The sequence below is a fragment of the Dromiciops gliroides genome, chromosome 3 (assembly GCF_019393635.1).
Source record: "Dromiciops gliroides isolate mDroGli1 chromosome 3, mDroGli1.pri, whole genome shotgun sequence".
Taxonomy (NCBI): Eukaryota; Metazoa; Chordata; class Mammalia; order Microbiotheria; family Microbiotheriidae; genus Dromiciops; species Dromiciops gliroides.
In genome coordinates, this window is record NC_057863.1 from 467,812,700 (window position 1) to 467,840,244 (window position 27,545).

The 27,545-nt window shown below is 36.8% G+C and overlaps 1 protein-coding gene across 1 annotated transcript in view; it reads left to right on the forward strand.

The window, feature by feature from the left end:
• The window catches only part of NEB (nebulin), a 229,466-nt gene that overhangs the window by 64,162 nt on the left and 137,759 nt on the right, over positions 1-27,545 (forward strand). Inside the window, 22 exon segments of the mRNA XM_043991344.1 lie at positions 148-255; positions 2,194-2,505; positions 3,423-3,629; positions 4,655-4,759; positions 4,942-5,049; positions 6,388-6,699; positions 8,520-8,726; positions 10,300-10,404; positions 11,402-11,509; positions 12,500-12,811; positions 12,951-13,157; positions 15,978-16,082; positions 17,024-17,131; positions 18,318-18,629; positions 18,862-19,065; positions 20,822-20,926; positions 21,893-22,000; positions 22,371-22,682; positions 23,320-23,523; positions 24,971-25,075; positions 25,173-25,280; positions 26,989-27,300. Coding sequence (XP_043847279.1) covers positions 148-255; positions 2,194-2,505; positions 3,423-3,629; positions 4,655-4,759; positions 4,942-5,049; positions 6,388-6,699; positions 8,520-8,726; positions 10,300-10,404; positions 11,402-11,509; positions 12,500-12,811; positions 12,951-13,157; positions 15,978-16,082; positions 17,024-17,131; positions 18,318-18,629; positions 18,862-19,065; positions 20,822-20,926; positions 21,893-22,000; positions 22,371-22,682; positions 23,320-23,523; positions 24,971-25,075; positions 25,173-25,280; positions 26,989-27,300 — 4,074 coding nt within the window.

The window sequence follows — 27,545 nt, forward strand, 5'->3', positions numbered from 1 at the left end:
AAGTCTCTCAAACTCTCTGGGCCAGAGATTCCTCATCTGTGAAATGAGGGGACTGGAGCAAATGACCTCTCAGGTCCCTACTAGCTGGAATTCTATTTTGCTCATTTTTCAGATTTGCAAAATGTAATCTGTCTTTTGTTTCCTTAGGCTCATTATAAAGCAGACTGGAAGAAAACACTTAAAAAAGGCTATGATTTGAAGCCAGATGCCATTCCAATACTTGCTGCAAAAGCTTCAAGGAATATTGCTAGTGATGTACGTATAATTTGAATGACTTATTCTTTTCTATATCTTTCTTTTGTATGTAAAGGTCTACTCAAGGAATGACACTCTTCCACCAAGATAATGAAAATGTCACATGCAATATGTTCTCTGCCACTTGAGTTTATGATTAATTGCCAGTATTTTCTGATACTGCATTACTTTTGAAAAATCACATAGGTCAATTGAATTGGAGCATATATTTTGCTTTTTTCTCAACTGTGGAATATTTAGAATTCCCATGATCATTATTACTGTCAACTGTCAGTACATATTCTAATTTAAATTTCACTGTGGGAAAAATTCAAATATGTGTAATTCTCAAATAGAAACATCTCAGTAATGTACAATACTGGACAAGAATTGTATAAGAATGTACGATGATAAGTCAGTAAATCAGTCAGTAAGTATGTATTAAGCACCTACTATGTGCCAGGGACTGTGTTAATGAGTTCCAATATAATGAAAAATAAAAGATAGTCCCAGTTCTCAAGGAGCTCACACACAGTATAATGGGAAGATAATGCAACATGTAAACAAGTATATACAAATGAGATATACAAGATAAATTGGAAATAATCAACAAATTGAAGGCACTATAATAATAGTAATAATAACTAACATTTATATAGAACTTACTAGGTACCAGGCACTGTGCTAAGTGCTAGAATTAAGAGGGGTGAGGAAAAACTTTCTGTAGAATGTAGGATTCTAACTGGGACTTGAAGGAAGCCAGGAAAGCCAGGAGATGGAGGTAAAAGGGGAGAAAATTCCAAGATGGGGGATAGTCAAGGAAAATACCTTGAGTTGTGAGATGGACTGTATTGTTTGTAGAATAGCAAGGAGGCCACTGTCACCAGATCAGACTACTGTGTGGGGAGGTACTTGGAAGTGGACAGGGTGTATGCCTTGGAAGAAGACCGGAAAGGAATGGGGAAAAGATTATGAAGGGCTTTGAATGCCAACCCATGGATTTAATATCTGATCCTGAAGGTGATAGGAAGCCACTGGAGTTTATCGAGAAGGAGGGAGATCTGACACCATCAGATCTGAGCTAGAGCCAAATGGAAGATGGACTAGAACAGGAAGAAATTTGTGGAATTCCCTATGGTGAAATCAAGTTGAAATAAAAGAAACAAATTATAGTTTTAATAACAGAACTCTAGCCTTAGCTCATTTGGTAAACATGGGTCATATGCTTACTGTTATTTTTGTGGAATGAATTATTTGGTAAATAGAAGGATATTCATTAATTTGCATATCACTAATTTAAGTTTTCCATCATTTATACAAGGAATAGGCTGCCTTAGTTTTACCCAGAAAGTCATTTTTTAATAGAATGAACAAAGTCATAGTATAAGTGCACTTGTAGAAGGAGCTTATAAAAATACTCGGATGGGCCAGCTCAGACTTTTGAGACATCCATTTATTCAGTCAGTCAGCAAGCATTTATATACTTGATTTGTATTATATGAATTATATGTAATTTCTCTCCATTGACTAATGAAGGTCCCCTAAGGCCTTCTACTAGTAAAGAATTCTATAACTTATTTGAGTTATTATTAGTAACTAAATTATATTTCTTTTTTATTTAATATTTTCTTTTTCCCCAAGTACATGTAAAAATAATTTTTAACATTCATTTAAAATTTTTTTGAGTCCCAAATCCTCTTCCTCCCTCTCCTCCCCTCCTCATTGAGAAGGCAAGCAATTCTGATATAGCTTATAAATGAGTAGTCATGCAAAATATATTTCCATCTAAACTATATTTATTTTAAAATGTTACAAGTGTAGATGTTTCCCTAATCCATTCTGGATTAGCTGCCCCAGTGAGTCTAAGTAAATGATATTTTACAGTTTATCACTTTTTTTTGGTAGAGAGATATATACTATTTATGTATGGGGCTTTCATTATCATTCTCTTTCCTCTAGTTCAAATATAAGGAGGCCTATGAGAAAGACAAAGGAAAACAAGTTGGATTCCGTAGTCTTCAAGATGACCCTAAACTGGTTCACTACATGAATGTGGCCAAAATACAGTCAGACCGTGAGTACAAGAAAGGTTATGAGGCCACTAAGACCAGGTATCATATACCCTTGGATATGTTCAGTGTGGTGGCTGCAAAGAAGTCCCAGGAAGCCACTACCAACACCAACTACAGACAGCAAATCCATCATTATACTCTCTTGCCTGATGCCCTGCATATGGAACATTCAAGAAATGCCATGCAGATCCAGAGTGATGTATGTATTAATCAGTGGACTTATTAAAATGTATAAACTAGCAATTTATCTGGTCCAAGTAATCAAGATTCAAGATTCAAGAGTTCATTGAGGAATTCCCTGCTTTTCAGCGTTCCCCTCTGCTTCCAGAGAGATAATGAAAGCTGAGTTAGAGCATTTGATGCATTTAAACTGTATTCTGACAGATAGGTAATATGGAAAAGTGGATAAAGAGTTGGCCTCAGAGTCAGGAAGACTTGATTTTAACCTGTGTGACCCTGGGCAAGTCATTTAACATCTCTTTGCCCTGCACAACTTTCTTAGACTCCAAGTTGCAAAGGAGATGCCAACTTACATTGGTAATCACAGCTCCAGTCTGTATACCTACCTGACTGAATGTGTTAAGCTAATCCTTGGATAAAATGGTCATTTTAGGAATAAATGTATAGAATTCTGTGAGCCTCAACTGCCTCATTTTTAAAGTGAGGGGATTGGATAAGATGAAGTCTAAGGTATCTTCTGGCTCTGAAAGCTTACGATTTTATATCTCCTGAATGAAAGGAAGATTTGGAGTATGTTAGACAGCAACTCTCCATATCATTACCAATGTTTCTGGGAGTAGAGGCTCATGTGAAGAGGGCTATCTTCTAGCTCTACTGAATGAATTCAATAGTCTTTTAAAAATCATTTTGATTCATAAAAACCTTCTTAGCTTTTCTTCTTCTTTCCCCCAATGAAGTATTATTAAAAACTAAAAAGAAATGACGCTGTAAATTTTCCTAGGTAGCAAATATGTGTTCTATTCACATGCTCCCAAAGATAGTAGAGAGTAGAAAGTAGGTTGTTCCCATTGTATTTGCAATAATGAATAAATCATTCAGGGAAAGAAGCCCAAGTTCTGATTGTTTTTGCCTGGGTGTTTCCCTTTTGTTTTCCAGAATCTTTATAAATCAGATTTCACCAACTGGATGAAAGGAATTGGGTGGGTGCCAGCAGAGTCCCTAGAAGTAGAGAAAGCAAAGAGAGCTGGAGAGATTCTCAGTGAGAAGAAGTACCGCCAACATCCAGAAAAACTGAAGTTCACCTATGGCATGGATGCTATGGAACAAGTACTTAACAAAAATAACAAGCTGACCATGGACAAGGTGAAGTCCAACATTCTAGAATCAAACAGAATCTTCAAATAACCTTTCTCTTCAGTCCCAGGAGATGGGGAATTCCATGACTTTATTAAATAATTCCAGTGTCTAAAAATTCACTGGTGCAGTAGAGGAGTTTACCAATTAGACGCATTCTCTTTCTTGGTGCATTGGAACAAGTACTTGATTAAGAATCAGGACACCTGAGTTCCAATTTCAGTTCTGCTGTTTACTAGCTATGTGACCTTGGACCACAGCTGTCTCAACTGTAACTTCCAAGTGTTGGTCCATATGATCTTTAGCATCCCTTCCAGCTCACAAGGACTGCTTCCTTGATTCTTACTAGACATCTCTTCTTTATAGCAATGATAAGTCATTGTCTCTGCACCATGACTAATTAAAAGAGGACCACATATTTAGGCAGACTTTTGTGGTCAGGATCAACCACAAAACAATGGTTTTGTTGCTCAAAGGGACGAAGCCAGACGATTTGCTCATCTTGCTGCAATTTGGGCCAGTTTCCTAATGTTGGATTTATGCCACTTTCCTGTAATGTTGCTCTGTGAATATAAGAAATAGCAAGTTGGTTTATAATGTGTTTTAAAAAGCATCCTTCATCTTGGACTCTTCAGGAACACTGACACTAGTCCATTTAACCTTCTGCTTGGAGAGCATGTTGTTAGTCATTCTGCTGTTCTCTTTGGGAACCTCCATATTTCCTTAATGTCCTTACTAAAATCAGAGTTAAAGGACAGACAATACTTAGGTCTTTATAAAAAGAGCCTTAACAAGAATCAATTCAGTGAGAGGACTGTGTTCTGACTCTTCTGTATGGCATTCCTGTTGATACACTCTAGTGTAGGATTTTTTTCCCCAATAAAAGCATAATATTGCAAACATCAAAATCATCCAGAAACAAGTAGAGACCACAAGGACCTAATTGTACATGAATCTTATTTTCTGGTATCCTCCTCATGAGGTCATTCTTCATGTTTTTCTCACTATAAAATATTCCAATCTTTCCATTGCAGAGGCTCTACACTGAGAAATGGAACAAAGACAAGACCACCATCCATGTTATGCCTGACACTCCAGATATTCTATTGTCCAAAGTAAACCAAGTGACCATGAGTGATGTAAGTAGATAAAGCCAAAAAAGGACACTCAAGTCTTCAATTAAAAAAAAACAACAATCAACATACTGTCATGTTTTCTACTTTTCTGATTTTCAAATCAATCTTTTAGAGGGTGGGAAGGGGAAGATTGACTTTCTGACCTGAGTAATGAAATTATCTTGTTTTCCTTCTTTATGGATTAGAAACTCTACAAATCTGGCTGGGAAGAGGCTAAGAAGAAAGGATATGACCTGAGGCCAGATGCTATCTCAATACAGGCTGCAAAATCCTCTAGGGACATTGCCAGTGATGTAAGTTCTCTTACTGGGCCTTAATTAAGATACAAGTACAAAGTCAGTGGTAAAAGGAGACAGGCTTAAGTGAATCATGAATTGCTTTCCTTCTACACATGGGTGTTATTTATCCTTGAAGAGATTTTCATTCTGCAATAACCCCTAAGAAAATTGAAGGAATTGAATAATTTTGCTCAGTTGTCCCTCCAGATGCATTGTGGCCAAGTCTTCTCTAAGACTGCCTATTTCTCATCTATTTAACACACACTTTAATGCCTGCAGACTCTAATTGTTACCTATTATTTAATATACTTTTGAAATAATAATAGTAGCACACATTTTATAGCATTTTAAAGGTTCCAAACACTCTATATACATTATCCCATTTGATTAGACAACTTAAGAAAGAAATTGAATCTTTTTAACCCATTTTATTTTTTTCCAAAAGTTTCTAATTTATTTCCCATTGATCTGCCAAGGCAATTCTCAGTACTAAGAGCATCATTTACAGTTTCAACCCAAGAATCCACTGACCAGGACATTTCCAGGGCCTAAAGGTGCTCTTAGGGGAAATTAAGGCAGCAAATTATCCTGATGAGTAGATAGCAGAGTAAAAATAAATCTTTTTTTAAAAAGTATTTTAATGGAATTTTTAAAAATTAACAAGCATTTCTTTTCCTTCTCTTCCACCTACCTCCCCCACTGGGAAACAAAAAAGAAAAACAAAACTCTCATAAAAATATACAAAGTCAAGCAAAACAGATTCCCATATTGGCCATATCTAAAAAATGTGTGTCTCATTCTACATAATTAGTCTATACCTTTCTGTCAGGTAGTAGGTAGCATTTTTCATAATCAGTCTTTTAGAATAATGGTTGATCTTTGTATACTGATTATAATTCTTCTCTTTCAAAGTTCTTTATTCTTACAATGTCATAGTTAAAGTATAAGTTTTCTCCTGGGTCTGTTATATCAGTTCATATAAGTCTTCCTAGGTTTCTCTTATGGCATAGTAGTACTCTTTTATATTCAAATGTCGTAATTTATTTAGTTATTGCCTCTTCTTAACACACATGTATACAGCCAGCCTATACACCTTGAGTCAGCCTTCATTTCTGAATTACTGTGATTCATACTGAATTCACTTTTCCTCATGTCCTTTCAGCTTTTGGGGGCCAATGTGGGAACTTGAGATGAAATCATTTTTTAAGTCTATTTCTATTTGGTTCCTCTTTTGCTTATTTTAAACCAGTTGAGACCAAATACATTTTTAAATGGTAGCCACCATATGGTTATGGGAACCTGTTCTCTTCCCTTATTCATTATCTCTGTCCCACTTTCTCCTTCTGCCCACAGTACAAGTACAAACAAGCCTATGAAAAAACCAAAGGGAAGCACATTGGCTTCCGGAGCCTTGAAGATGATCCCAAATTAGTGCACTTCATGCAAGTGGCTAAAATGCAGTCTGACCGAGAATACAAGAAAGGCTATGAGAAGTCAAAAACATCATTCCATACTCCAGTGGACATGCTCAGTGTTGTGGCAGCAAAGAAGTCACAGGAAGTGGCTACCAATACCAACTACAAGCATTTGATCCACACATACAACATGCTTCCAGATTCCATGAGCTTTGAGTTAGCCAAAAATATGATGCAGATCCAGAGTGATGTAAGTGAAAGACACAAGAATTTGTGCATGTTGGCTTAGGGACCCTTTAATTCTTTGAAAGTAACTGCCACACAGCAGAGGAAGAGGAAAAGCAAGAAAGCAAATATGTCACTAATAATCTTTGCTCCCTTGGCCTGATGCTGTCTCAACTTTTATAATACATAGGGACTTTCTAATTTTGCTGTGGCACTCAACAGAGGATAAAAAATGTAAAAATATATTTGTTTGTATAGGAGTGGCTATTAGAAAGATTATGCTAAACTATACCAGTGAAGTCAGAGAAAGGCATGTAGATAGAGAACCCAGCACTCATGGCTACTTATTTGCTAAGTATGGGAGAAAGAAGAAAGGAGAGAAGAAAAGATGGAAAGAATGAAGGAATGAAAGGGAAGGAAGAAGAGAAGGAGAGAAAAAAGAAGGGAGGAAGGGGTAGAGAAAGGCAGGAAAGAGAAGAAGAGAGGGAGAGAGAGGAAGGAAAGAAAAAAGAGAAAAGGAAGAAGGAAAGAAAAGGAAGTTCAGATTTCTTAAGTACCTACTATGTGCCAGTCACTTTGTTAGGTCAAAGTATTATCTATTAGACATTTTGTAAATATTACCTCATTCGTTCCTCACAACATCTTTGGGAGGTAGGTGCTATTATTATTCCCATTTTATAGTTGAGGAGAGTGAGGCAAATAGAAATTAAGTTACTTGTCACACAGTCAGTAAGTGTCTGAGGTCACATTTAAACTCAGGTCCTCCTGGTTCCAGGCCCAGAGTACCATCCACTGTGCCACATTGGAGATGAAAGACTAAAATTAGGAACTACACACCATTGGGGCTAAAGGTAGTAATAAAAAGAGAGATTTGGCTTGACAAGACATAGGCTATCCAAACAGAAGCAGAAGCAGAAGCAGACATAGTGCAATCCACAAAGGGGAAGAGCCAGAGCTGAGGGGAAAGCCTAGTTTGCCACAAAACAGCTATGAGGTTTTTAAAAAGCAATGGTGGGTTATAAGGGACTGGGAAGTAGGGTGGGGGAACTACTACTGAGAGGTTGCCTGAAGTCTGATTAAAAACTAGATACTTTCAAGGTGACAAGATACATAAACCAAGTTGCTTGTAATATCTGGATGTGAATTAGTTTGGGATAATGTCCCTCAGCAGAATATTGTACTATGAAAAAGAGAACTGAACTTCGAGTCATGGGACCTGAGGAGAAATATTAGCTCTTCCATTTAATTGCCTGTGTGACCATGGGCAGATGACTTAACCTCTCTGGGCTTTAGTTTTCTCATCTGTAGAATGAAGGGACAGGGCTAGATGGTCCCTTCTAGCTCTCAATCTGTGATCTTAGGAAACTATGGTTCAGAAATTAAATTCCCACAATCTTCTCTTTGAATTTGAGTATCACTTTTTCTTTCTAAGATAATTGCAAAAGGAAACTGACTAAAAGAACCCCAAATGTGGTAAAATGATAACACCTGAGTTAAAATCTGAGCTCTGTTATTCCCTAGGTGACCCTGGGTAAGTCACTTAACTTCTTGGGATCTCAGTTTCCTCATCTGTAAAATGGGGACAGGGGATGTGGATTGAAATATCTCAATCTTTTTCCAGCTCTAGATCTAGCTAGGATCTGATGTCTCTTTTGATTTGGTGGAAAAAAAGGATGGAAGCTGAATATTTTCAGTGATTGAATTTTAACATGTTATTGTTCGAAAACTAAAATGGAAGCTGTTAACCATTATATATCCTGTGCTTGTTGATGTGCACTATTTCTATGTTGTCCACAAAGCTAATCATTGTTTCGTTCCCTCCCTTACCACTTTTTCTTTTTAAAGAATCAGTACAAAGCTGACTATGATGACTTCATGAAAGGTATTGGATGGATGCCCCTCTGCTCCCTGGAAGCAGAGAAAAACAAGAAAGCCATGGAGATCATCAGTGAAAAGAAGTACCGCCAGCATCCTGACACTTTGAAGTATTCTACTTTGATGGACTCAATGAGCATGGTTCTAGCGCAGAATAACGCAAAAATTATGAACGAAGTAAGTAAATAATTCAACAATTTAGTTATTCAAAGGGAGAAGAAAGAACATAGAACAAGCAATCAGAAGAGCTCATACCAATCGTAGCTCTTCAACTTGGTGAAGCAAGTCTCAGTGACAGTTAATTAAGCTTGGGAAATAGCACTGAGCTGTATATAAATCCTCCATCTTAGCGATGCAAGAAAATGCCTAGGGAATGCCAGGCAATCAAAAAAGTGAGATGTGCATATTTAGAGACATCTCCTCTCCAAATGCTCATGTGGACTATCTGTGGCCGACCTGTGCTAGAGCCTTCAGAGCTCGTATTGGTTTGATCAGTCACAGTTGGACACTCTACCTTAAATCCAGACACAGTGATGTCATTTTGGCCCTCTTCAAACACAAAGGACAACAACCATACCAACCCTGCATAAACTAGGACTGACTTGTTGCTGTAGGAGCTGAATATCAGTTTGTGAGGTAGGACCAGTGGGCCCTATGACAGATGTGCAGATGTTGGCGTGCTGCGGCCAGGCCCTTTCCAACGGAACTGCTCCAATATAGTCACAATCTAGGGAGCCCTATAGTCATACCAAAACACACCCCAGAACACTCAATAAGCAGAAATAGTGAGGGCCCATTCTAGAACCTAGAGACACAGCACCATATCTTTATTACCTCTTCCATCAGTTCTACAGAATCATGATCCTTTTTAGACAAGAAAAGCTAAATTGTGTCTCTTAGAAGAACATTGACCTAATAGATAATTTTCAGACTTCCATTCCTATTTCAGGACTAGAAGTTCTAAAATGCCCATAATTGTCAAAAAGGACCAGGAAATCCTTCCCATTGATGAGCAAGAGGTCTCCTTTCACCTTTCACATCTTTAGTGGTTGCATTTTTAGGGTATGACACAAGGGCTAGAAATGAAAGGTCAGTGCTATCTGGGATATTTGAGATCTAAATCAACCCCCTCATTTTATAGATAAGAAAATTGAGGCACATAGGAGCAAGGTGGTTTACCAAAGTAAGATCATGAGTTAGTGCCATAGCTGGAGTGAAGCTCCTGGCCTCCTGATCTCATCTAGTGTAGTTCTGTTCATCTTTTCACTTCAAAAGAGTTAATTCAATTGTTCTGTTAAAATTAAGTTCTTGAAGCAGTAGCTACTGTATGTGACTAAACAAGGTGAAATTTCTGGAGTCTTTTAAAATTTTATTTTACTATTATTTAAATTAAGCATTACATTTTCTCTACTTCCAAACTTTTATCTCCTTCCTCTCTTATTAAACAAAACAAAAGAAGGAAGGAAGAGAAGGAAGGATGGATGGAGGGAAGGAAAGAGAGGAAAAAGGAGATAAAGATAGATGATATAGATATATATAGAAAGAAGGGGGTGGTAACCCTTGTAACAAATGGTGCAAGGCAAATTCCCACATTGGGCATGCCCAAAATTTACATCTTGAATCCATCACATCTATTTCAGGAAGTGGAAATCATGTTTCATCTTTGGTCCTCTAGAATCATGGTTTGTTACAGCATTGATCAATTTTCTCTGGGATTTGGTTCTAACTTCATTATTTTGGGGTTTTCTAGCATCTCTACAAACAAGCTTGGGAAGCAGATAAGACCAAAGTTCACATCATGCCTGATCACCCTCAGATTGTTTTGGCAAAAGCAAATGCAATTAACATGAGTGATGTAAGTATATGTATCCCTGCCATTAGAATCCATTCTTCTGGGAGCAGCTAGGGGGCGCAGTGGATAAAGCACCGGCCCTGAATTCAGGAGTACCTGAGTTCAAATCTGGCCTCAGACACTTGACACTTAGTAGCTGTGTGACCCTGGGCAAGTCACTTAACCCCCATTGCCCCACCAAAAAAAAAATCCATTCTTTTATTCATTAGATTAGCAAATATTTATTGAGCATCTGTTACATGCATGTCACTATGCTCAGGTAATGCTATGAGGATATAAAACTAAAGGGAGGCATTCAACTCTCAGGACAGACTTTAGTGTCTAATAAAAATAATAACATTCCTGGCATAAAATCGAAAGCCCCATCCTTTTTCATCCTGGATTCTTACTCAAAATTGTTGATGGGGTGGGGCCTAGGTATTCAGAGGTCTAAAACTCTGAAGCAGTGTCAGCATTACAGGGTGCTACAATAGGAATCTGTGGCTGTATTTCCTTCAAGACTAAGCAGGGACACTGACAGCAGGAAAGGAATGAAAGAGAAAAGGAGGTATAAGCCTGAGCTTTTGTTTCTTTTGAGTTTGTGGAGACTCACTTGTGTGAAATTCTCAGGTAGGGAAGGAAAGCAGAATCATTATAAGAACCTAGGATGAGGAAATGTCTTACTTAGATTATAATATTGGGTGTTTTATTTTTCTTTTCTTTGCCTAACTGGAATTAGTATGTACTTTTTCTCTCCCAAAAAACTTTTCCTTGGGTGAGATTCCTTCCACACTGATGTTCTCTTATGGTCACAGAATTCCATATATTTAAAAGAACCAACTAAAACATATATATGAAAACATATCCATATGAAAATATGGATCTTGCTCTTTCTGTTCTTTAATTTTTACTTGGATGTATGATATCAGTACAGTAAGTGGAGAGAATTAGCTTGGCAGAAGACCTGGTTTCTGATCTAACCACTAATATTCCTTTTATGTCCTTGTGTTTCTCTTTACAGAAAATATACAAACTTTCCTTGGAAGAGGGGAGGAAGAAGGGATATGATCTCAGAACTGATGCAATTCCTATCACTGCTGCCAAAGCTTCTAGAGATATTGCTAGTGATGTAAGTCTGAATGGAAACAGTCACCTGGGGTTTTGTTTCCCATGCAAGCACACTTCGTTAAGGTTAACTTCCAGAAACAATAAAGTGACAATGTGCTTGCTGACAAGAGCATTAGATGGGTCCTCTGAATCTATCTTGTCAGTGGATACAGCAAAGTACTGTCTTGTAATCTTTCTATGATGAATCTATGGGCAGCTAGGTGGCACAGTAGAAAAAGCACTGGCCCTGGAGTCAGGAGGACCTGAGCTCAAATCTCACTTCAGACACTTACTAACTCTATGATCCTAGGCAATCACTTAACCCCAATTGCCTTAAACATTTGGGTCTGTTCTCTGGTGTTCTTGATATGCCACTGGACCCAGATGGTTCTTAAAGAGAGAATGAGGTTGGTGACCTTGCACAGCCCATGAATTCATTCCTCAAGAACAGGTCCTTACTCATCATTCAGTTGCACTGATTAAGATTTTTCAGAACAACAATCAATTGGACAAACCCTACTTTTCTTTTATGCATAGGAGTCATTATATATAGCATAAAGAACCCTGGACTTAGAGTTAGAGGCCCTGAGTTTGAATTGCAGGTTTGCCATGTACTACTTTCATGATGCTGAGCAAGTCATGTAATCTCTACAAACCTGTTTTCCCATCTGTAAAATGTGTGTGTGCAGGAGTGGGGAGATTAGATCAGGGCTTCTTAAATATTTTCCACTTGTGATCACTTTTTGCCCAAGAAATTTATATGTGAACCCAGGTATATAGGTATATAAAATAGGTATACATAACCTTTTACTGTTGCCAAACTTTTTGCAACCCCCACATTCAATTACATTATCCCATATAGGGTCACAACCCAAAGTTTAAGAAGCTAGGGACTAGATGATATCAAAATTAAATCCATAATCCTGTGAATTAGTACTGTTTAATATCCTTTTTGCCTTGATTTTTATTCGAGGAGTTCTTTGACATAATCTTCTTCTTATTTTCTTCACAGTATAAATACAAATATAATTACGAAAAGGACAAAGGGAAGATGGTTGGTTTCCGTAGTCTTCAAGATGACCCCAAACTAGTCCACTACATGCAAGTGGCTAAAATGCAATCTGAACGGGAATACAAGAAAAACTATGAAAATACCAAGACCAGCTATCATACTCCCGCTGACATGCTCAGTGTCATAGCAGCCAGGGATGCCCAAGCCAATATAAGCAACACTGCCTACAAGCACCTTATTCACAAATACATCCTTCTTCCTGATGCAATGAACATTGAATTGTCCAGGAATATGAATCGTATTCAAAGTGATGTAAGTCTGTGTTTCCTTTTGGGTTGTTGATTGTTAGTCCCAAGATGGGAAAAGAGATTGCGTTTTTCTTTTTCAGCAGACAAATGCTCCCAACAAAGAGTGAGTAAGGTAAGGTAGAATCTGTTTCTTCTCTTTATAGAATGAATATAAACAGGATTACAACGAATGGTACAAAGGCGTTGGCTGGAGTCCAGCTGGTTCTCTGGAAGTGGAGAAGGCCAAGAAAGCTACTGAATATGCAAGTGACAGGAAATACCGTCAGCATCCTAGCAACTTTCAATTCAAGAAACTGAGTGACTCTATGGACATGGTGCTTGCAAAACAGAATGCACACACCATGAATAAGGTAAAATACATGTCATTCTTTCTGAAAGTCTACTGCCCCCCAAACTGGTGTTGAAAGGAAGGGATGTCTGGCAGGGCTTTAGTTCTTCATTTGAAGTCTTTAATATAATTTTCCCATTTCTGAACAATTGAAAATCACTCCATAATACTTTCTCCTCTTTTTTTCTTCTCCTCCTATCTTCTGTTTTCTTTTTTCTTATATCACTTTGTCTTTTTTCCTTTAAAAGCTTCCTGTCATTTTATTCTCCCTCTACAAACTCCAAAGTGTGTAGTGCTTTGGCATAAGGTTGGAGGGGTGAGGGAGATATTGTTAGGGAATTCAAGGCAGAGAAGCCTGATTGGTGGTCAGTCATTCTAATACACTTTCCCCTTTCATCTATTGTTGCCCTCAATGAAATTACAAAGTATCTCTGATTATTGTCAAATTTTTTGAAATTCCATATACAATTGGGCTGGTGCTCTTTCTCTGCATTTTGCATTTCTCTGTTACATTTGCTTCTCTTTTGCATTTTTAGGACATATATCTATCTCAATACATTTGAAGAATTGCCTGAGAAATCTAAATTTTGTCTTGTGTTGTTCCTAAATACATTTCTTTCTCTTTCTTTCTTTCTGTCTTTCTTTCGTTCTCTTTCTTTCTGTCTTTCTCTTTCTTTCTTTCTTTCTTTGTTTTGCAGGGCAATGAGGGTTAAGTGACTTGCCCAGGGTCACATAGCTAGTAAATGTCAGGTGTCTGAGGTAGGATTTGAACTCAGGTCCTTCTGAATCCAGAGCCAGTGTTTTATCCACTATACCACCCAGCTGCCCCCTAAGTACATTTTTAATAACTGCTTATTCATTTTCTATGATAGTATTAACTCAACATGCTAATAAACAACTCTACTCAAGTAGGCATAATGTGTACAATTACAGAATATCAGAGTTAAAGGGACTTCAGAATTCATCTAATAAAATACCTGAGCAGAAATTCTCTCAAATGGAAGATTGGGTTCCAAGCTTCCATGTGAAGACCCCTAATCATGGAGAAACATGAGTTTCAGCAACAGATCATTCCACTTGTGGACACATCTAATTGTTGGGAAGTTGTTCCTTATTAGCCAAAATCTGCCTTTCTTCAAATTCTACTTATTGCTCCTAATCTTGACCTTTGGGACCAAGCAAGACAAATTCACTCACTCTTCTGTCTAATATTCATTCAACTATTTGAAACCAACCACACCATAGCTTATCCTTCTACTCCCAAGTCTTCTCTTCTACAGGCTAAATAGTCCCAATTCCTTCAACCAATCTTCCTATAGCATGGTTTAGAATCCCCCTTATCATCTTGGTCACCCTACTTAGAATGAGTTCTGGCTTATCAATTTCCTCAAAATGAAATGCAAAGAACTAAACACAATATTACAGATTTGATCTGACTAGAGTATAATTGTAGAATAGCCTTTCTGAGTAGCTTATTGCTTTAAGGCAGCCTAAGATTAAAATGGTCTTTTGGGCTGCTATGTCACATCACCGAATTTACAATCCACTAAAAACTCAACATCTTTTTAATATGTTTTCCCCCATTTTATACTTATGCAGTTCATTTTTTAAAAATACAAAGGACTTTATTTTCATCCCTATTAAATTTCATTTTATTATATTTAGCTCCTTATTCTAGACTGTTGCAACTTTAAGACCACAGTTCTGTCATCCAACTGTCTGCCTCAACTTTGTATCATCCACAAATTAAATAAACATACTTTCCATAACTTCCTCTAAACCATTTACTCAAATGTTGGATAAAATAGAACAAAATAGGAAGGCTTTTGGTACCACAGTATAGACTTCCAGGTTAACACTAATTTATTAATCATTACTATTTGGGTCAGGTCATTCAATCTGTTCCCAAGGCACCAAATGTTGCTATAATCTAGTTCCTATCTTTTCATTTTGTCTATAAGGATACTATGGGATCCTTTGTTAAATGCTTGCTAAAATCTAAATATATAATATCCAGGATATCACTCCTAATATATTTCTAGTAATCCTGTCCAAAAAGGCGATAAGCTTGTCTTGTTCTAGGATAATGGGTTTATAGAATCATGGGTTTACAACTAGAAAAGACCTTAGAAGTCATCAAATCCAACTCCTTTATTTTATAGATGAGTAAATTGAGATCCAAAGGGGTTAAGGGACTTCCTCAAGGTCACAGAATTTGTATCTGAGGTGGGATTTGAACCCTAATTCCAAATCTGATATTCTAGTCACTATACTTTGTTTCCTCTCCCCAAAAATTTTTGTCTAAGAGAGATTAAATGACTTGCCTAATGTCATTTAGCCATTAACTGTCTAAGGCAGGGTTCAAATTCAGCTTTTCCTGATTCCAAGTCCAACACTATCCACTATAACAGGCATGCATGTGCTCTCTCTCTCTCTCTCTCTCTCTCTCTCTCTCTCTCTCTCTCTCTCTCTCAAGTTATCATTTAAGAAATCCATTTTCTTCTTTTTTGAAAACTAGGACAGTACTTGCCAATCTTCAGTTTTGTGCTGCTTTTGTTTTTCTATGTGATTTCGCAAAGATTAGTGACAGTGGATCACATCCACAAAGTCTTTCAGTGTCCTAGAATATATTTCATCTGGGCTAGGTCATTTGAATGTATTGAAAATGTCTAGATACTCTCTTAGCATCTCCTTGCCTATCTAAGATTTCATTTCCCTATTATTCATTTTGCTCTAGACTTCCTAGTCTGAAGACATTGGTTGAGAAAATAGAAGCAATATTGACATTTCTCCCCCCCCAATATGATTATTCCAATGATTTACCTATTATTTTTCTTCTTAGCATTTATATACTGTTGATTGGAACAAAGACAAGACTCAGATTCATGTTATGCCAGATACGCCAGATATTCTACAGGCCAAGCAGAACCAGACACTGTATAGTCAGGTAAAAAATTTTAAAGCTGATTGATGTTAAATATAAAAATTTCTTTTTAGGCTCAGTCAATAATATTGATTAATTTAATAGAGAACATACTTTAGAAACAAAGGAGGAAAAGAAATCGAGTAGTCAACAAGTTCAATCCAATTACTGCTTCACCCTCAGGTACCTCTCCCATAAGTGAATTTGACTACCCTCAGAAAAGGAAACTTTTTGCTGTCAATTTATCATGCATGTCAATTGGCCTGATTACACCCTAAACTTTGTCCAAAGCTAGTACTGAAAAGATGCTTAGAAATAGAAGGAAAAGTACATTAAATTATTCTTTTTCTTCTTGCTCCAATAATGGACACAATCCAAGATGATGAGCTGTCTCAAGATTCTCAGAGATCCTAATTTCACACTTGGCTATTTCCAGCCCTAAAACCACAATGGTAATAATAAAATATTTTGGCATATTCATCAATGACCTAGTCAGAGCAACTGCAATGAAACAATCAACAAATATTTATTAAATGCCTCCTGTGCTCCAAGCCTTGTTCCAGGTGGGATAAAATGACCAACACACTCACACACACACACACACACACACATGCACATGCAATCCAAGAGTTATTGTCTTCAAGGAATTTACATTCTATTTGGGAAGACAACAAATACATACATAAGCATATATAATTGCAGGTTTAAAAGATGTCCTGGGACTACAATATTCCCTTCAAGCTCAGGTAGGGCTGGATTAAATAATTAGAAATAAAATGAAAATTCATATTGACTGACTGTTGAGATCATAAAAAGTGCTTTTAAGAAATGCCAAGGCTGTCTTTTATCCTGTCTCCAAATTATAAAAGATACTAGAATAAGGCCATGCCTTCTTCAATTATATTTCTATTTTAAAGGTATACTAAAAATCAATGGGACAATAACAAAAATCCCTTTAATTTTAGAAACTGTATAAACTTGGATGGGAAGAAGCATTAAAGAAAGGCTATGACCTCCGACCTGATGCAATTTCAGTCCAGTTGGCCAAAGCTTCAAGAGACATTGCCAGTGATGTAAGTAGCATATCAAATACTGTTATATCACTTCTGTCTGACATCATGACTGGTTTTTACATGAACAGTTGCTATTAATAATGATTATTTAAAGGGGCGGCTAGGGGGTGCAGTGGATAAAGCACCGGCTCTGGATTCAGGAGTACCTGAGTTCAAATCTGGCCTCAGACATTTGACACTTAACTAGCTGTGTGACTCTGGGCAAATCACTTAACCCCATTGCCCCACAAAAACACAATGATTATTTAAAATACATTAAAGAATTTTTCAAATCTAGACTTCAGTTTTTTAATATACTTTGTTTCTGACACAATGTATCAGCTATTCTTTCCAGATTTGTGGCATTTATACATTTGATATGCAAATGATATGCATTTCTTATATGTCTTCATTTGAGTAATTGATTAAAAAATTGTTGAACAAGAAACCATACTTTGAAAAGGAAAAATGAGATACAGTTTAATAAAAATCAATTTGCAAACATTTGTGGAAAGTATGATTTTCTTTCATGAAACTGAACCCCCCAAATCCTAGAGCAGGTATTCTTGACTTTTTTATATCATGCCCTTTGGAAGTCTAGTAAAATCCAAGCATCTCTTCTCAAAATTATGTTTTAAATGCATAAAATAGGGGAAAGAAATTAAAATTTAAAATTGTTATTAACATGTTAAAAAAAGTTGACAGACTTAAAATTAAGAACTCTTGTTGTAGAGGTATGTTCATTTTCCCATATATCAGTAAATGAAGACCTTCAGAATGAGAATGATCCAATAAACTCTCTTCAGGGAACAATAAACCCACATAAATATGCCATAATCTGGTATGCACTCCTCTGTCTTTTTAATGAGTATACCTTGAGAGACGTTATGACACACCTTGCTGATATCTAGATAAGCTCTATTTTTTATTTCTAGTATATCTCTCTAGCTCTTTAAGTTTTGCCATGTCAGAAAAATAGATGCTCCTGACTATCTCTATAATTTCCCTTGATCATCTGTTGCATTCATCTTACTAAATGTCCTTTGGGTAAAGTTTATATGGCTTACCAACAGTGTAGAGAGATTTCCACCTACTTAGATGTTGAAGAAGAGACTATCATTCAAACATGTTTAGACTTAAGAGATTTGAGTTAACTTGCTTGTCTTTGTGTTATTTTTTTTTAACACTGTGTTACTTGTGATTTCAGTATAAGTACAAGGAAGGCTACCGCAAACAACAAGGCCACCATATTGGATTCCGTAGCATTCAAGATGACCCCAAACTGGTACTATCCATGAATGTGGCCAAAATGCAGAGTGAGAGGGAATACAAGAAGGACTTTGAGAAATGGAAGACCAAGTACAACAGTCCAGTGGACATGTTGGGAGTAGTTTTGGCTAAGAAATGTCAGGCTTTAGTCAGTGATATAGACTACAAGCATCCCATACACCATTGGACATGCTTGCCAGATCAGACAGCTATTATTCAAGCTAAAAGAGTATATGAGCTACAGAGTGAGGTAAGTTTCATTGGATTAAAATATTTTTAAATGTTATTGTTATTAAATTATTGGGTGAAATATTTCATTTTAAAGAACGTTATTTTGTAGTAGAGAAAGCAAAAAAAAAAAAAGCCAACAGCAACCACCCAAGTTAACTATTAGTAGTGTTTCCTTTATGATGAGTGCTAGAAGTTGTTAAATATTCCAAATGAAAAAATGATCTTTTTGGATCTGATTTGTTCTTCCACAGAACATGTATAAGTCTGATCTCCAATGGCTCAAAGGGATAGGATGGAGCCCCCTGGGTTCTCTGGAGGCTGAAAAGAACAAGAGGGCTTCAGAAATCATCAGTGAAAAGAAATACCGGCAACCAGCAGACAAAAACAAATTCACCAGTCTCCCTGATGCTATGGACATAGTTTTGGCGAAGACAAATGCCAAAAACAGGAGTGATGTGAGTTTCTATTAGGAGATGAATTATAATTGGAGAGATTGATGTTTTATATTTGAATGTTTTACTGATGTTCTCATTGTCCCATGTTGAATCAAGTAATAAGTGTGTTGAACATGGCGTATTTCTTCTTAATCAACATAAATTAATTTTCTATGCTGAGAAAAATATTGAATAGCTCTACTTTTACCAGAAGACTGACTATAATAAAGCCCCAAGTTAAATTCTGAGGAAGTGAATGATATGCTGAGACATTTAATGTGCTTTAAAAGCGTGGACAGTGGAAAAAATGTGAGGGAGGTAATGTAATTATAATTTTAAGTCCTTCCAGTTGCTTTATATGCATATAATTGAGTAAAAAAGAGACAAATTTTGTCTCAGAGTCAGATATCTCCATTCCCAACTTCAACCTAGATGCCAACTTTTCTCTTACATATCAAGGTCACAGTAGAGATTCCATTCTATGCAGGGAAGGGTGGAAATCCATTATTTGTTTTAAATGTTTGAGTGAGACATCTAACCATGTAGCCAGAGGAGGCTGAATGACTACCATGATTCTATAGTTGGCAGAAAAGGTTAAAGTAGGAGTTTAAAGGATTCTAGAGTTAGAACGTGAGTCATCTAGACCTCAGGTCATCTACACCTGATTTTACAACTAAGGAAACTAAGATATAGGGATCTGATGCGTAAACATTTTCTACCAGTGCAGATCCAGCAACTACAGTGTAACTTACAGTTTTAAGTAGTTGCCTGGGATACTATGATGTTAAATGGATTGCCTCTGGTCACATAGCTAGTTAGTGGAGGAGCTGGTATTAGAATCCAAAGATCCTGACTCTGCATCCAATATTCTTTTTTTTTTTGCTCAGGGCAATGGGGCTTAAGTGACTTGCCCAGGGTCACATAGCTAGTAAGTGTCAAGTGTCTGAGGCCAGTTTTGAACTCAGGTACTTCTGAATCCAGGACCAGTGCTTTATCCACTGTTCCACCTAGCCGCCCCTCCAATATTCTTTCTACCTATACCATGTGTGGGTAATTTACTAGATGATCAAGTCCAGGGCTATGAAATATATTAGTTATTTTTTTAAATGACCAAATTTGGCTACTATTCAATTCAATTTATTTTAACATACATATATAATATATTAATATATTAAGCCTATACAGCAAGCATAGTAGTGATAACACAGTATTATAATTGGAAGACTGGCTGGGAAATTGGGAACACTTGTTCTGTGGCCCTGACACTTACAATTTGTGTAGCCCCAGGCAAGACATTTAATCTTGGTTTCTCCATTTGTGAAATGGGGGTAATAATGGCATTTTTTTTCATTGGGGTTGTTGTGAGGGTCAAATAAGATTATATATATATATATATATGTATATGTATATGTGTGTGTGTGTATATATATATATGTATATGTGTGTGTGTGTGTGTGTGTGTGTATATATATATATATATAGGCTATTTAGCCCAACCCACTGATTTTACAGATGGGGTTCATAGAGGTTAGGTAACTTACCTAGTGTCACACAATACCTGAGATAAACTTAAACCGGGGTACCCTGATTCTGAGCCCAGTACTCTTATTGTCTTGGGTTAACTATAGCTTAAAAGTCAAGAAATAATGTCTCTCTTTTCTGCTAAAACATATCTCTCAATAATGTTTGTTCAATTATATTAGGTTGCCCTGGAAAATTAATGTGGTTACTTAATATTCTGTCGGTTTTTACTGGAAAACTCTTATTCCCTATCTAGATACTCTATCGAGAAGCTTGGGACAAAGACAAGACACAGATCCACATAATGCCTGATACACCTGACATTGTTTTGGCAAAAGCCAACTTGATCAATACAAGTGATGTAAGTTCAGTTTGGGAAATATACTTTACAAGAGTTCATTGAAGGTGCTTCTAGGCTAGTTGATTCCAAGTTATTTTTAATAACTGAATTATTTTTAATTAATAAAATGTTTGTGAATTTGATGCCCCCTATTAAAACTTTGTGCTTTCTAATTTCTGAGTAGTATTAGACATCTGCAAAAGTTGTGTATACAAGCAAGCTTAAATGGAATCCCCAGTGTCATTTCCCCAAATCCATAATTCTAAATGCCAATTTCTTAGAATGATTTCTGTGAAGTAAATTCTAAAGTACTATAGACCAACAAACTTTGAGCTCACATAATATCTCAAGAAAGTCCAAGTAAATCTTTTGTTTGCTACATATGACTACCATGAAAATCCAAAACCAATAATTCCTTCCCATGCTCTGAATTCAGGACCAGCATGCATTTAAGATAATAGTCTAGATATATATAAGTGATGTGAGAAGTGGCTACTAAACTGGAATTCACAATTTTCTTCTCCATACTTTAAAACAACAACAACAAACTTAACTCTGCAAAAATGATAAAGGACCCTATCTTTGCTTTTATAAACAATCCCTATTTTTTGATTGACATTAAGTACTATATATCAACATCCTTTTGGTTGTATTCAAAGCTTACATGACCAGATTCTTCCTCTGCAATTCTTGTTTTAATTTTTTTAGAATTTTTATGCAATTCCTCTTGATACTTGACAAAGACCTCTTATAAAACACTGAAACAAATAAGGAAAATAATACTTCATTGATATGGCTCACCACAGTGTCTTTCATTTTAAAAGAAGAATGTTTAAAAATGGGATTTACTCATTTCCAGTTTCATTTGAGTAGTTTGTCTCATGCTTGTTATTTTCTTGAAACCTGGAAATATTTAGCACTTTGGCCTCACAACATTGATTTTTCAGGAGAGCATTTGTTAAAATAATTTTGTTCCTCTCTCAATAGAAACTCTACCGATTAGGTTATGAGGAGTTGAAGAAGAAAGGGTATGACCTTCCTATTGATGCCATACCAATCAAAACAGCCAAGGCATCGAGAGAAATTGCAAGTGAAGTAAGTTTCTAATTTTTGCTTCATACCAACCTCATTATCATTTAACATTTCAATTGAATTGTTCAAATCATTTTTGAGCTTAAAGCAAATCTTTGAAAAAGTAACCCATTAAAACAAAGGCCTAGATAATTCTGGAATGTTATATGAAAGGAGAATATATCCATGACAAATGTTTGACATGTTCACAATTGCACATTTGAATTTGATTTAAATTTGAAATTTGAATTCAGACTTGGATCTCCTGTAACAAATCTGTGAAATTAGTAAATTCACAAGATTTCTAGATAAACTATTGGACTTAATATTATCTGTAATCTGTCACAGATGGTGGTCGTAATTTTGACTTGCTTTCTCCCTTGCTTCTCTCCAGTACAAGTACAAGGAAGGCTATCGTAAGCAGCTTGGCCACCACATTGGAGCCCGTGACATAAAGGATGATCCCAAGATGATGTGGTCTATGCATGTAGCCAAGATCCAGAGTGACAGAGAGTACAAGAAGGACTTTGAGAAGTGGAAGACCAAGTTCAGCAGTCCAGTGGACATGCTGGGGGTTGTACTGGCCAAGAAGTGTCAGATTCTGGTCAGTGACATAGATTACAAACACCCCCTGCACCAATGGATATGCCTGCCTGACCAGAATGATGTTGTTCATGCTAGGAAGACATATGATCTTCAGAGTGATGTAAGTTAAAGGCTATTGATTGGTCAATAGCAAAGCATTTCTCTTCATTTTTTATCTTCCATGGTTGTTGCCTCACTGTAGGGTCAGTCTTTAAGAGCTTAATTCAATGTCCCCAGTTTTTATAGAACTATGGCATTTGGAGCTGGAAAGACTCTTAGAGATAATTTGGTTCAAGACTCTCATGTTATAGATGGGAGAACAGAGGCTCTAAGAAGTTAAGTAGCTCACCCTAGATCACACCGGTAACAAACATCAGAGCTGGTATTCAAAGCCAAATTCTGTTAATTCCAAATCAATATTCCTTCACCTCTACCCCAACCAGCTGAAATTCCTGGAGTCACCATCTATCCAACTAATGTTCAGAATAACCTTCAGTAGGCAGTTTAGAAAAAGTCATAAAATTTAAAGCTGGCTTTGGCATGTACTTTTGGGCAAGAGTGTGTGTTTTTGAGTGTTATCTATAATCTGATGTTTCAGTTTATAAGATTGTGGTTTTAAAGGCTGTAACTTATTTTACAACTTCTCAAAGTAAAATATCTATAATAATGAAAACATAAGCAAACCAAAAAATTGTTTTTATCTTTCACAGAATTGATTATACCTTTTATATTAACTGTCTATTAACCTGAAATTTCAGAATCTGTATAAGGCAGATCTCCAGTGGCTGAGAGGCATTGGCTGGTCCCCTAGTGGTTCCCTTGAGGATGAAAAGAATAAAAGAGCAACTACAATTCTGAGTGACCACATATATCGTCAGCACCCAGAAAAGTTCAAATTTTCTAGTCTAATAGACTCCATGCCTATGGTTTTGGCAAAGAACAATGCTATAACAATGAATCACGTAAGTCTTCCCCTTATTTGGGGGAGGAGGGTAGTGGGTTTTTTTGGTATAATTTATAGAAATATCAATGTACCTATCTCTTGTCATACAGACAAAGTCTATTCCATGAAAAATCCATTTAATGAAAACCCTATTTCCATTCCTTTTAGTGAGGAAAATTATAGAGTATTCCTGGACTTCCTCAAAGTCTCCTGTTTTTTACTTATAAATGCCCAAATAACAAATGGCTAAATAGGTGTTTGTGTCATTCAGTCATTTTAGTCACGTCTGACTTGGTTTTCTTGGCAAAGATACTGGAGTGGTTTGCCATTTCCTTTTCTGACTCATTTTACAGATGAGGAAACTAAGGCAACAAGGGTAAGTGACTTGTTTGGGTCACACATCTAGTAAGTGTCTGAGGCCAGATTTGAACTCAGAAGATGTCTTCCTGATTCCAAGCCCAGTACTCTATTCACGGTGCCACCTAGCCATACTAAATCTGTGTTTAGTTAATAATAATTACAGAAAGGAAAAAAAAATTGTGAGCATTGAGGTTGTGACAAAGGGAATGAGTCAGCCTGCTACTGATGGTGACGTTGGACTGTAGGGTAAGGAAGAAGAAATCCCCACAATTGAAACCTCAACTTCTTGAAATAGTTTGCACAGATTTTAAAAGAGTACCTGGAATTCCTAAAGTGGAGAGTTGAGGCTCTTCTAAGGCAGATAATTGCATTTGGGGATGGGAAAAACATGAAGAGAAGATTGCTTTGCTTCTCTAGGTTTATGATGTAGAACTCACCAAAGCAGTGTATTGCTTTAGTGTTACATGATGTGACCATCAAGCTATGCAGAACTGACCAACTCCAACTCTCTACTCCCCATGCTGTCTTATGCTGAGTATATGTTCTCATGTCTGCTGTGGGGAGGAATGTGTCCCTCATAAGATAGTGAGAAGTAACAAGGTGAGAAGTAGTTGTCCCTCATAAAAGGAGTGGAAGAAAAAAAAGGTGTATATATTATAATTATCTGTTACAGAAAAAAAAAACAACTATAAAGCTAGCATTACCAAGTAAAGTATAAAAGCATTTGCTTTGGTAAAAGTATTCTTATTTTGGGGGCCGCTAGGTGGCGCAGTGGATAAAGCATAAGCCCTGGATTTAGGAGGACCTTAGTTCAAATATGACCTCAGACACTTGACACTTACTAGCTGTGTGACCCTGGGCAAGTCACTTCACCCTCATTGCCCTGGGGTGGGGGGAAGTATGGTTATTTTAAATTTCTTCACTTACCATTACCAATATCTTTCTTATGGAAACTTACTGTCCCTCTCTACGCTACAACGCCTTCAAATGCTGATACCTAGTATACTGTTGTGCTTATAAAAAGGAAAGTGTTTTAGCAGGTTGGTTCATTGGTGTATCATCCTTGTAACTAAACATGACATTGTATTTATTTGTATTTGTTTCAGCGCCTCTATACTGAAGCATGGGATAAAGATAAAACCAGCATTCACATTATGCCAGACACCCCTGAAGTTTTACTAGCAAAGCAGAATAAAATTAATTACAGTGATGTAAGTGACTTTATTGAACTATGTTGAGGTTTTGAATATTAAAAGAGTTTTCCTTAAAAATAATCTCTTCACATTAACTTATACGTATTTATCTTAGAAACTGTATAAACTTGGCCTGGAAGAAGCTAAGCAGAAAGGCTATGATTTGCGGATAGATGCCATCCCCATCCAGGCAGCTAAAGCCTCCAGAGATATTGCCAGTGAAGTAAGTCAATCCATGCAATGTTCCACCATCAACTTAACTCAAAGTTTTCTCAATATCCTGTATTTATGTCATAGCAAATATACATTGAAGTCCAAGCTCTCACAACACATCTCTTTAGAAATTTTTTTTTTAATTTTTATTTTTTTTTTAGTGAGGCAGTTGGGGTTAAGTGACTTGCCCAGGGTCACACAGCTAGTAAGTGTTAAATGTCTGAGGTCAGATTTGAACTCAGGTACTCCTGACTCCAGGGCCGGTGCTCTATCTACTGCGCCACCTAGCTGCCCCAGAAATTTGTTTTTCAGATAATAATTTAATGTAAGTAAGCTTAGTGAAATCCTCAAACCCAACTCTACATGCCCCAAAGAAAGTGGTCTAAAGAAACATATTCTCTACGACTATAGTTCTGTGTTTCTTTTTAGTGGTTAAAAAAAGATATTTGACAATTGAGGCATATGTTTTGGGTTGCCCAGGTGAAGAATGCATTTGCCAAAAGCTGCTATGAGTTCTAGGATTTATTCAAAAGGTCCTACTTATGCTCAGCAGGTCTACGTGTTTTACTTAGCCAAGGGAAATGGTAGATACGACTATATCCAAAGTCTTTCCCTCACTTTGTGCTGGGTAAGGTTGATAAGAGAATCACAGTCAGAAGAGACCAGTCATGAATTTATTACATACCCAACAAAAGGTCATCCAGCCTTTTTTTTGGGGGGGGGGGATGGAACCAATGGGAAGAGGAAACCGTGAACATCCTGCAGCAAGCTATCTCACTTTTTAATTATGAGGAAGTTTTTCTTAACATTAAGCCAAAAATCTAGCTTTTTTCCACTTCTGTCCATAATTCTGAGTTCTAGTCTTTATGGACAAGCAGAACCTGTCCAATCCTTCCTCTTTGTGACAGTCCTTCACATATAATAAGATTGCAATCATCTCTCTTCTCCCTATACCCACAAATTTTCTTCCTCAGGTATAATATTCCCAGTTCATTCATCCAATCATCCTATGGTATATTATCTAGTTCCTCTACCATCCCAGCCACCCTGATCTGAACACTCTCCAATTTATCAATCTATCATTGTATAGTTTTACTCAAAATTCTAGAAACGTTTGAAATACTAGAATATCTTCCAGCCTTATAAATAGAGAATATAACTAGGAAAACTCAAGAAGCTAAGATAGTTCCTCCTGTATCTTAATTCACTCTTACCATTTCCATTTCCCAAAAAGATGAAGGCAAAAATGTTGACTCAGGCATTTTTTTCCTAGAACAACCCTAATAGTAGAACTTCTTTATCTCCCTAACAAATATTTTTCAACAAAGTGTTTTTCCAATGTCTCACCCTGCTGTGGAAGAGACCAAGGATGTTTTAAGGGTACCCCAGTGCAGTGTACACTCTAGTAGGTACTACTAATCTGGAAAGTCTTTAAATATAGCCCCCATAAATGGGCTTTATGTCTGTCATGATAGGACCAGCCTGAGTTCAATAAGGCTTACTACCATGGAGGTGGCCACTGGCTGATGTATGGGGGGGGGGGGAGATAACAAAGCTTGACAGCTTGGTAGGGCTCAGAGTAGATTACAGTTACTAAGGTAAAGGTCATGCCCACAAAAAAAGGAAATAAGAGTCTTGAAATACTAGTGATATAATCACAAATAAGCAAATTAGGACTTTATTGCTTTCTGTGATAACAAAACTTTTCTTCCCTCTAGTACAAATACAAGGAAGGCTATCGTAAGCAGCTTGGCCACCATATCGGAGCCCGAGCCATTCATGATGACCCCAAGATGATGTGGTCTATGCATATAGCCAAGGTTCAAAGTGACAGGGAATACAAAAAGGACTTTGAGAAATGGAAGACCAAGTTCAGCAGCCCAGTGGATATGCTGGGGGTTGTGCTTGCCAAGAAATGTCAGACCTTGGTTAGTGATGTGGATTACAAGCATCACCTTCACCAATGGACGTGTTTACCAGACCAAAATGATGTCATTCATGCTCGTAAAGCTTATGACCTTCAAAGTGAAGTAAGTATTGACAGCTGTAATATAAATGTTTGGGGAAAATAGTTGATCAAAACACCTAAAAAAATATAGCAGTATATATCCCAAAGATGGAGAAAGCAAAAATGCTTTCCTTTTCTAACACTATTGATGATTTTCCCTGAATTGATGCTAGTGGTATGGTTTAGGCAGATACATACACATTTCAAGGCTATTTCTCTCTCATAGGGGTTAGTTTCTAATTTGACACATTAGATATAAAATTAAGA